Source organism: Rhincodon typus, chromosome 19 (genome assembly GCF_021869965.1).
Source record: "Rhincodon typus isolate 14 chromosome 19, sRhiTyp1.1, whole genome shotgun sequence".
Classification (NCBI taxonomy): domain Eukaryota; kingdom Metazoa; phylum Chordata; class Chondrichthyes; order Orectolobiformes; family Rhincodontidae; genus Rhincodon; species Rhincodon typus.
In genome coordinates this window covers 33,680,064-33,691,748 of record NC_063350.1, presented here as the reverse complement: position 1 = coordinate 33,691,748, position 11,685 = coordinate 33,680,064, and the positions used below count along the sequence as shown (strand labels likewise).

General features: G+C 39.3%; 1 protein-coding gene across 1 annotated transcript; it reads right to left on the bottom strand.

Moving 5' to 3' along the window:
• Window positions 1–9,244: 9,244 nt before the first annotated feature.
• LOC109932984 (fibronectin type III domain-containing protein 11) lies at window positions 9,245–10,174 on the bottom strand. The gene has a single exon (XM_020532021.1). The coding sequence runs from the start codon at window positions 10,172–10,174 to the stop codon at window positions 9,245–9,247; it is 930 nt and encodes a 309-aa protein (XP_020387610.1).
• Between the last annotated feature and the right edge of the window lie 1,511 nt (window positions 10,175–11,685).

Genomic DNA, 11,685 nt, shown 5'->3' with positions numbered 1-11,685 from the left:
CATAGCATCTTGTTTAAATGACTGGCCTACACCACCTTGAGCATTCTTTTTACATACGGAATTGTTGTTTAAATGAACCTTTCACTGTGATATTTAAAATTGTAAGTCTACACTAGTAGGGTAAACTATTTACTGCTAAATGCTTGACCCTAATAGTTACATGTTCAGTGGTCATTTTCTTTAATGTATTGGAGCATGAACTCACTGTGACAGAATAATTCTCCATGTAATGAGCTTGTGTCATCTGGGTTATCTGGGCAGATGAGACATGGAGACTTGATTAAAAATCAGGTAGGGGAAATATAATTGGTAGAAGAGTGGTCAGGACTATGCCTCACACATCTTAGAGTCACCTGGTACCATCTTGGCTGGCAAAGGACATGTAGCATGCAGAGTCTTGTGGGGATGAGGTATCTATTCACCAAAGAATGGGAAAGTATCACAATATTCAACACTGGTAATTGTTGCTTGAGATACTTGAAATGTAATTTGCTGCTTTCCAAAAAAAGCATTCATGCCAGATTAAATTCTATTCCTACCTTATACATTGGCCTCTGCTGAAGAGCAATATCATGATCATAGGCAGTGCATTTTCTAGTGGCTATGTTAAATTTAAACACAATTTTCATATAGCATTCTATTATGTGAAGCTGGATATTCAGTTAAACCTGCCATGTGGTGAATGGAGCTTCCTTTAAGCTGTAACCAACTAGTTAATTTCCATGATAATTTCTTAGCTTGGTGACCTAAGGAGTGTGGATAGGAATAGCTGATGAAACTAATCAGTAAATGGTCCTCTAAGTCAAATTTAAGATTTTAAAAAATTTTTAAAAATCTTTGCTATCTAAAAGCAACCTTTGAAAATTGCAATTCTATTTTGAATCAGGTTTTCCAACATTTTTTCTTGAAGGTAAAACATAGTGAATTTTTTAAGTATGTTTTTAAAAACTGTAGTGATTAGTTAGTGCTAAAGCAAAATAGAGTAATTAAGAAGGTTAACTTCAATATCTTTTGTAGATTTTACATTTGACTTTCTATTTTGAGATCACAGAGGAACTTTCTGGATGCTGTGTATGTTTTGCAAAGCAGAGCATTATTTAAATGTTGTTTTGCTGAGTAACGTTATGGGTGACTCCATGATCCAGTGCTCCCAAAGAGCACATCTTAGAAAATCACTGGCTAACTGGTAGTGAGTTTCTATCTATTAAAATTAATTAACAGAATTACAAGCTGGGTACCTGCTATTTTCCAAGATGAACATGTGATAAATACCAGACTTCAGCACAATCCACAGAAGCACTACAAAAGCCCATGTTAACTCTGAAAGCCCAAAGAATGCCTTATTTTATTATTTGACCTTCATTCAGTCACGTTTCTTTTTTTATTATTGATTGATTGCATTCCTTTAACTGAGATTGACAACTTAGCCTAGAGTATTGCTGTGTAAAGCTAATTTAAGTCTGCATCTTTGAGATGCTGGCACAGCATAGTACAAATTCCCCTCCCATCTATTTAGTTAAGTATCAGAAACTGTCTATTTTTGGTGAATAATCAACTTTAGGGGAGTTCCATAATTGAACATTACTGAACTGGATTCATGATTCTTAAATGATTATAACAGCAGCACATTCAGCTTGTTACCTTATTTAACTTTGTATTGACGGAATTGCACTATTAAGTTTTATTTTAGAGTTTGGATTGTTTATTCGTTGTGTAAAAGTAAATATGGAAAAGTATTTGGTCCAGTCTTTGATTTTTTTTCCTTATGTATGCTGATGCAGAGGAAAAAGAATTGACAGTATTGTAGCAGTAATGTTACTCGTCTAGCAATCCAGAGACCCAGACTTCAAAGACATCAATCAAAATGCTATGCAGACATTTAAATTGGAGGAGATGGAAGAATTTACATTCAATTGGTTAATATATGGAAAATAGAGTGATGTTAATACTAATCACAAACCTCTTTGTGAGGAAAGCCTATCTGCTTCACCAATACCCTTCAGAAAGGAATTCTGCCATCTTTACCCAGACCAATAACAATGTTGTTACCTCTTAAATTACCTAACAAGACACTCATTTATATTAAAAGTCTACAAAAAAAATTAAACTAAGAACAAAATTGGATTGTTCACCAGGTATTTATCTAGGTACTGGAAATAGCAAAGGCATACCTCACCCAATCAACCCTAGCCTAGCTTTCCTTACTATCATTTGGAATATTGTGCCAAACTTTGGAGAGTTGTGCCATGGCTACTCAACAATATCTTTTCTAAGCCATACTTACTGCATCCCACTTTACAGCCAGTTCCCCATCGGCATCTCTCGATGAGTGACATTTTCCTGCCATTAGAACAGGTCAATCAGATTGGTAGTACAGTGGTAGACAGCCAGGAGAGAGTCGCCCTCGGAGTTCTCAACTTTGGCTGTAGACCCCAGGAAGTCTCATGGCATCAGGTAAAACATGGACAAAGAAAGTTCCTGCTGATTGCCACCTACATTCTTCCCTCCATGTTGTTCCGTGTTGAGCACCACTGGGAAGAAACACTGAGTAGCACTTGCACAAAATGTGGTCTGAATGGGATCTTCAAAGTCAGTCAATTGTTAACATAATTTCTGACAGAGCTGGCTGAGGTATAAAGGGCATATGTATCAGATTCAGCCTGCGGCGTACAGTTTTGGTCTCCATAAGTAAAGAAGGATAAATAAGCAAGGAAGGAAGTAGGAGGGTGGAGTGGACAGTGGGTGGGGTTTCATGGATTTGGGGAAGAAACAAAAAGGGGCAGCATGGTGGCACAGTGGTTAGCACTGCTGCCTCACAGCTCCAGGGACCCGGGTTCGATTCCACCCTCGGGCGACTGTCTGTGTGGAGTTTGCACATTCTCCCCGTGTCTACATGGGTTTTCTCTGGGTGCTCTGGTTTCCTCCCATAGTCCAAAGATGTGTAGGTTAGATGGATTAGCTGTGCTATATTGCCCAAAGTGTCTAGGGTGGAAAATATAGGCATGGTGTAAGGGGACGGTCTGGGTGGGATGCTCCTCGGAGAGTCGGTGTGGGCTCGATGGGCCAGGTGCTTCCACACTGTAGGGATTCTATGAAACTTAAATTGAAAGCAGTACGTTGAAGGTTCACTAGGTTGATCCCTGCAGATGATAGGTGTGTCCTTTGATGAGGGCTTGAGTAAATTGTTTGAAATCTAGAGAATGCACACCCAATGTGAAGTGATCTCATTGAAACATACAAAATGTCGAAAGGAGCTTGACAGGATAGATACCAAGATTGTTTCCCTTAGCTGGGGAATCTAAAACATATGGGTGTGGCTTCTGGATAAGAACATTTTGCACTAAGAAAAGAAGATTTTGTGAATCATTGGAATTCTCTCAACTGACATCTCTGGCTGTTCTATTGTTGAATATATTGAAGACAGATGACACATTTCTGGTTTCTCAGGGACTAGAGTGATATGAAGAATGGGCATGAAAGGGAATTTGAAGCTGAAGGTTAGCCATGACCATATCAACAGATGAGCAACCCCAATGGGTTTTATGGTCTATACTCCAATTTATAGAATCACAGAATGACTACTGCATAGAAGGAGACCATTGTGCATGCACTGCCTCTTTAAAGGAGTAATGTACCTGGTGCCACTTCCCTGTCTTCTTCCTGTAGCCATGTACTTTATAGCTTTCCAAATAATAATCCAATTTCCTTTTAAAAGAATTGAATCTGCCTCTACCACACTCTCGGGCAATGCATCCCATTTCTTTATGTGTGAAAACCAACAAAAGGCAGTCATCTACTTGACTTTGTCCCCATCAGTCTACCTTTTGCAGATGCATCTGTCTGTTACAGTATTGGTCGGTGACCCTGTGCATAGCTGTATGGAAATAAAGTCTCATCTTCGGACTGAGGAACTCCATGTATTGTGTGGTTCTACCACTCCACCAAACACAAGGGAAGATCATTGTTGTTGTAGTTGGAAGCCAACCATCAAAGCTGTATGACATCCCTGCAGAAGTTCCTCAAAGTAGTGTGCTAAGTCAAACTAGCTTTAGTTTCTTCATCATTGGCCTTCTTCCCATCATAAGCTCTGAAGTGGGGATTTCACTAATGATGCTCAGCTTGAGTCTTCCCGTCATAAGCTCTGAAGTGGGGATTTCACTAATGATGCTCAGCTTGAGTGCTATTCTTAGTTCCTTAGATCCTGAAACTGTGCTCACAAGCAAAAAGAACTTGGATAATACTCATATTTGGGCTGCTAAGTGGTAAGTAACATTTGGACCACCCAAGTGCTATCTCCAGCAAGAGACAATCTAACCATCTCCACTTGACATTAAACCAAAATCAACTTCTTGGAAATTACCATTACATAGAATGTATGGCACAGAAATAGATCTTTCAACCAACCCATCTATGCCAGTATTTATGCTCCATTTGAACTTCTTCCTGTCATTCATCATCTCAATCCATCGATGTAATCCTCTATTCACTTTTCCTTCATATGTGTTTAGCTTCACTTTAAATGCATGCGTACTATTGACTTCAACCATTCCCTGTGTCAGCAAATTCCACACTCACCATCCTTCGGGTAAAGAATTTTTTTTTCTTGAATTCCCAATTGGATTTCAATGTCTTATATTGATAACGTCTAATTATTCTTTATTCACAACAGAAAATATTCTGACTATATGCATTCTACCAAAATCTTACACAATGTTAAAGACCTCTAAAAGGTCATCCTTCATTTATTTCCAGGAGAAGAGGGTGCCAGGCTGTCAATCCTCACCTGACATGAACAATGCATCTATTTCTGGTACATAATTAGAAATCTTATCTACTGTACCCACTCTGTGCTCTAGATCCTCTTTTATTGTAAATAGTATGGTGATGAGAAATGCACATAGTACTTGAATCATGGTTGTAAACAAAGTTCAAAACAGGTTTCACGTAACTTCCCTAATTTTCAATTGTATCCCTCTATAAATAAAGCTTAGTTCTTGGCTTGTTGCAACTTGTAATGGTTGGTGCATTTGTACTCCAGGATTGCTTAGTTCCCTACCCAGACTTGCACCTTCTGAGTTACAAGTTATCTTTCTTTGTACCAAATGTACTACCTCATATGTATCTCTGTTGAACTTCACTTGTCAAATCTTTGTCCATTCTGCTAATTTATCAGTGCTCTCCCATAATTCATTGTAGTAGTTCTCAGTACTGACCAACACCCCACCCTTCCCAACCTCATCACCTTCCCTCACTCACTATAGTTTGGTGACATCTGAGCTGGGCCAATTAATATTCTGGTTAAGTAAATACAGTGGCAGTGGATACAAGTGCGGCTCAGAGACTGGGAATGTTGTAGCAAATATATCACTTCCTGACTTCTAAAGCCTGTCATCCATCTGTAAAGCACAAGTATGAGGAATACTCTCGTGTTAGCCTAAATGAGACTCAAGATGTTCAACACCATCAAGACAATGCAGTCCCATCAATTTCCCTAAATGGCACCCCATCCACACCTTAAACAATGCCTCCATGACTAATGCACAGTGACAGCAATGTGCAGCATCTGCAAGATGCATCACTATTATCATTGCAATACTACTTGAGAAACAGAACTTTTGTATTGATTCATAGGGTTAGAACCCTAATCTAACTCACTATATTCTGAATACCAAACTGATGCTTTGCATGTGCTTCTGTGATCTCTTTGAAGGAGAATAAAATATTATTTGGTCAGCACATGAGGTCAGGCAAAATTTCTTCCTTTAGTTTATAGCAGGTGAACAGAGGTTGAGAGGCCTTGTGACACAGTGGTACTGTCCCTGTATCCGAGCTCCAATCTGAAGTCCCACTGCCAAATTGGATGACCATGAAAGGTGCATTTATACAATAGTCAAATAGTGTGATTATTGAAATAACTGCACAGGGGCTGGTATCCTGTCACCAAGTCACCCTTTATTTACATGTGCACAGTACATGGGCTATGATCAGCCTGCTTAAAACCAGTCCCTAGACTGAGGAAACCTTTTGAATCTTCAGTTGATTTTTCTCCCCCCAATATAACACATTCGCAAAGTAGAATACAACTGCAAAAAAAACTGATGAGTTTTTTCCCAAGTGGGAATTAAAGTCTAGGCAGGGAAAGGGTCTGATATGTTATCACCTGTTTTATCTGTCAGTCAGGGCTCCCTGATTAGCCCAGGTTAACAACCCCAATCAAGGATCTCATTGTCAATGAGATCTACCAGGCCCTGGTTCTAATCCCTACAATTATCAACCGACAAATACCTCCAACACGTCCATGGTAGTCAGTAAGATCAGAAGAGCCTTTTAGTCAGCCATGCTTGATGAACAATGGCACTCCACAAACTATAGCCTCAAGTCAGTTTGTCTGACATCCTAGAAGCAGGTACCTAAACTGGCTTTTATTCGGGTCTTTTTAAAAACACCTTCACATGCCAGTACCTAAATATAGCTTTATTCTCTGAACTTTTTTTCTTGTAAAGCAAAGCTTCCTGAAACATGATAATGCCCTAATTTCAATATGGTATTAAGGAAGTAAAGTATTGCCAACTTATGCCTTTCAGATAAGATGTCAAATCTCCTCTTCTGCCTTTTTGGATAGATGTAAAAGTTCCTGTTACTTTTAAGAGTAAAACACAAAGTCCACTTTGTATCCAAGCCAATTAACTTTCCTCCCTCATTCAACACCACCAATCCTTGTCATTTATTTCATTGTGGAACCTCATATTGTGCACATTAGATTGCCTAGAAATCAAGTGACCACACTACTGAAACAAAAACAAAGTTGCTGGAAAAGCTCAGCAGGTCTGGCAGCATCTGTGAAGGAGAAAACACAGTTAACGTTTCGGGTCCAGTGACGCTTCCTCAGAACTGAAGTAATTTGTTAGTCAAGTGCTTTGGATAATAGAACCAGAGGACACAAAGAAGCTGGGTAAATTCAAAACTATTGAGAAATATATATCGAACAGACTCCCCAGGGAGACAGTGGAAGCAGTTAATATTGATTCAATCAAAATTAATACCAGACAGAGATAACACAGTGTGGAGCTAGAGGAGCACAGCAGGCCAGGCAGCATCAGAGGAGCGGGAAAGTTGACGTTTCGGGTCAGGACCCTTCTTCATTTCTCTGATGAAATGTCCCGACCCGAAACATCAACTTTTCCGCTCCTCTGATGCTGCCTGGTCTGCTGAGTTCCTCCAGCTCCACACTGTGTTATCTCTGACTTCAGCATCGGCAGTTCTTACTACCTCTTATACTAGACAGATTTCTTTTTCAGAAATGTTTGAAAGACAAGAGAGGTGTAATTTGAGATGTGGCATCTAAGAGCAATGTGTTTCAGAGGAAAGTAGTGACGTTGGAGTTATGGTCCCCCATATTGTTGTGTTTCATTTTTATTTGTAGACTAACTTAGTCAGATTAATTACTGTGATTAGTTACCAATTCCATATCATTGTATCATGCAACAACCAGAATTATAGAATGTTCTTGATGGCTTTTAGTCTTTTTTCTCATCTAGCACTTGGAGCAATAATAGGGCCTCAGGAGTTTGTATTTGATTTTGTGTAACTCATGATGTGCCTCTCCCCCAAGAACTAATCACTTTAACTCCACTGAATTGTGATGAGCAGTTGATAAGTTAACGCCATAAAAAGAGTTATATAAATTAAAGCCCCTTTTTGCTTTTTTCTTTACTGATCTCCCACATTTACTGCTTTCCTTCCTCCTTCTTGAAAGCCAATTAGAAGGAGATTACAATAAGTCTCAAGACAGTCCCACTCTATTCCTCAGTATCCTAGTGACATTTAAAAACAGAAGGGTGACATTCTCTGGGACAATTAGGAATGTGTAATAAATGCTGGCTTAGCTAGCAACATACACACACACCATGAAAGGTTTTTTTTAAAAAAAAGGCACAACGATGTTCAAAGTCAAAGGTCACATGAAGAACCATCACATAGGGAAGTATAGTGTCAGAGTGCTACTAACACTCTTCAGGGTGAGTCCCAGCAAGAGTTCTTTGTCTTCCTGAAGCTCCAGAGGAGTGTAAAACATCAGATAGTATCTCAATCCTTGTAAATAAAGTTATTTTTCTAATCTATAGAAAGTTGCACAACAAATTATACAATAAGAGGTTTTTGAAAATTAATTGTATAGTTTATTTTTAGTGAGCATTATACTGAAACAGATCATCTATGTGATACATTTGGTCTTGTGAAAGCATCACTGTCACTGACATGGGATGCAACTTTGAGAGTAGGCCAAAATCAACATTAATCTTTCAGTTCTCAAAGGTCTGAAGTAACAAAACTTGACTGACACCAAGTCCTTAACCAGTTTTAAAAGCACACTGTGATGAAGCAGTTCTCTAGTGTACTTTACCACAGGTAGTGGGATGTGGGGTTGCACCCATAATTTCCCATGTGCCCAACATTTCATTCTGATGCAACCTACAGAGGAGGTGCTAAACTGGATTTAAGTGGATCTCCATAGCAGGCTCATAGAACGAGATCAAGTGAGTTAGAGCAGGCACCTTTTGTCCACCTCCTGAGAATCCTTCAGAGGATGGAACTGCCGAATGCCTTGGAGCAGATGGAAATACTACACTTGGTCTGAGGATAAGCTGTAACACAGAGAAACCTAGTTTAAGGGAAGCAAATAAATAAACAAATGCAAAATATGTAAACAGGATGCAGACGTAAATAGGATGATACTTATAGTTTTACAGAGACAGTTCTCTTTTAAAAACTTACAATGTATAAAGCAAGTTTTTTTTAAATGAAAATCAGTGCCAATTGCTTTTAACATAGCTCAGCATTTTTTAATTGCTTCTTAATCAAGAGAACAGTTTGTTATACTTATAGATAAAATGAAGAATACCATCACTGTCTTCTTGTAAATTTTGGGATACGGTTAGTATTTTCAAAGTGATAAGCTCCTGTACCGGGTACGTTAAAATCTTTTTTTTTTGATATCAATGTGTTTTATATGTGCTTGTGCAGATGTTGAATGCAAGGAAAATTTCTGCCAAAGTAGATATACTTGTGATGGTCTGAATAACTTTCTTGCTGTTGCTCCTGTCCTTTGCTATTTCATTTCTAAACTTGTGTATCTTCATCTAATATTGTATACTATATTCATGAAAGGAAGTTCAGGCAGAGCTGAAATTGCTAAATTACTTCAAAATGTGTTGACCAAAAATGCCTTTTGTAATCATTGAAAAACCTATGTGAAGCTGTGTGTTTTATTGCACACATATTGCAGGTGATTTGATGCTTTTGTTTTTAGGATCATGATGTCACACCATGCTGAGTAAACAAGTGTGTAATTCTCCACTCGGCTGATTGTAAATTCGTATGAACTGTCAGGTAGCAGATTTCCAATCTCAATACTGTCCGTTTCGACAGAAATCACTCCAAAATGATTCTTCTCAGTGCAATAATGGGGCTCCAACAGTTTGTATTTGAGTTCGTATAGATCATGATGTGCCTCTTCCCCAAGGACCAACCACTTCAACTCCACTGAATTGTGATAAGCAGTCGATTCTTTCCGATCAAACAGTACAGGCATCTTGGTTCTCAGAACCACTCTGAGTTGAGGAATTTTGTTCGACTTTGCATCGCTCATTAAGTGATGCTTCACATAAAGTTTGCCAGGTATAAGAACTGATATGAAATTTTTTAGCGTATTGAAGAGCTGTCCAAGTCTTGAACAAGTAGTGTTCCAATGTAAAAGAAACAATGTCACATCTGATATCTTAGCAATGACTTTCAACTCTTCACGTCCATATTTCAGCTCACTAAGATATTCTCTGAGCAGCAGAAGCTGGATTTTGACCTGAGTTGTCCCTATTTTCTTCATCCTCAGAAATTTGCATGGATCAATTAGCTGGTAGAGTATATTAGGCTGAAATAGGTTCTGGTCTCCTAATGTCAAGTGTTTTGGCATTACATCTACATAATAAGAGCATTTTTTCAATAGTTCCAGTCTTGTTTCATAGTGCTTCAAGATGTCCGTGTTTAAGTTGTTTCCAAGAAACTGCAGAACTATATTTTTTCTGTCTACGTATTTCCTCCAGGCATCACCAAGGATCCCACATTCATGAATTCGTACAGTCTCCTTCTTCACCATGGATTGATCACTGTGCAAAGCCATCATTCTTTTTTTCTACATCACTGAATAGTAACACAAAATATCAACAATATAAATACCGAAAATATAACCAGCAGCCTAACATTTATTTCAATACACTATCAGTTCCAATTTGTACTTACTATATTCAGTAATCCAGTCAGCAATGATGATTTGTACACAATATATATAAATCAGTATTTGAATTCACCACAATATGTATATCAGTATGTGAATCCACCCCTTCCTAATTTCATATCCTCCTCTCCATGATTGATGGTGCCCTTGACCATGCATGTTCTACATCCCGCACTTCTGCTGTCAATCCTTCCCCTCTCTCACAGGATAATGATGAGGTTCCACACAGATGCTGCCAGGCCTGCTGTGCTTTTTCAGCAATTTCTGTTTTTGAGGTTGTAGGCTTGCTCGCTGAGCCAGTGGGTTTGGTTGCAAATGTTTCATCACCCTGCTATGTAACATCGTCAGTGTGCCTCCAGTCAAGCGTCGGTGTTCTGTCCCACTTGTTATTTATATGCCTCAGTTTGTTGGGGTGTTTGGTACCAATTCCAGTTCTGTTTTTCGGTGGTTTGTGCACAGGATCTAATTCAATGTGTTTGTTGATGGAGTTCCGGTTAGAGTACTAGGCCTCTGGGAATTCCCTGGCATATCTCTGTCTGGCTTGTGTAATTATGGATGTGTTGTCCCAGTTGAATTAGCGTCCTTAATTATTGTCCTTGCGCAGTGAGACAAATGAGAATTGGTCGTGTCTCGTGGTGGCTAGTTGGTGTTCCCGCATCCGTATAGTCAATTTTCTTCCGGTTTGGCCTATGCAGTGTTTCTCACAGAACTTGCATGGTATTTTGTATATTATACTGGTTTGGCTGGTTTTGAGTCTGGGATCTTTTACATTCATCAGTAGCTGTCATAGGGTGGTTGCCAGTTTGTGGGCTACCCTGATACCTAGGGGTCTGAGTAGTCTTGTGGTCATCTCTGAAATGTCCTTGATATACAGTAGGTTGATTAGTGAGTCTGCTCGTGTCGTGTCTTCCTGTTGTGGTTTGTCTCGGAGGTAACAGCGGATTGTGGTTTTCAGGCATCCATTCCTTTTGAAGACTCCATGCAGGTGCTCCTGTTCTGCTTTGCACAGTTCCGCGTTGCTGCAATGTGCTGTGGCTTGTTTAAATAGTGTCCTGATGCAGCTCTTTTTGTGGGCATTGGGGTGGTTGCTAGTGTAATTGCGTATCTGGTCTGTATGTGTGGTCTTTCTATATACGCTAGTCTGGAGTTCCCCGTTGCTTTTGCGTTCTACCATTATGTCCAAGAAGGGTATTTGGTTGTTATTCTCTACAACAGGACCACAACAGGAAGAAACAGCACGACCAGAATCATTTATCCCCTACCGTACATCAAGGACATTTCAGAGACAACCACAAGACTATTCAGACTCCTAAGTATCAGGGTAGCCCACAAACCAACAACTACTTTCTGACAACTACTGACGAACGTAAATGACCCCATACCCAAAACCAGCCAAA

Bases quoted from the DNA above. Each gene is read 5' to 3' on its own strand.
- LOC109932984 (XM_020532021.1), bottom strand. From the start codon at position 10,174: ATGGCTTTGCACAGTGATCAATCCATGGTGAAGAAGGAGACTGTACGA.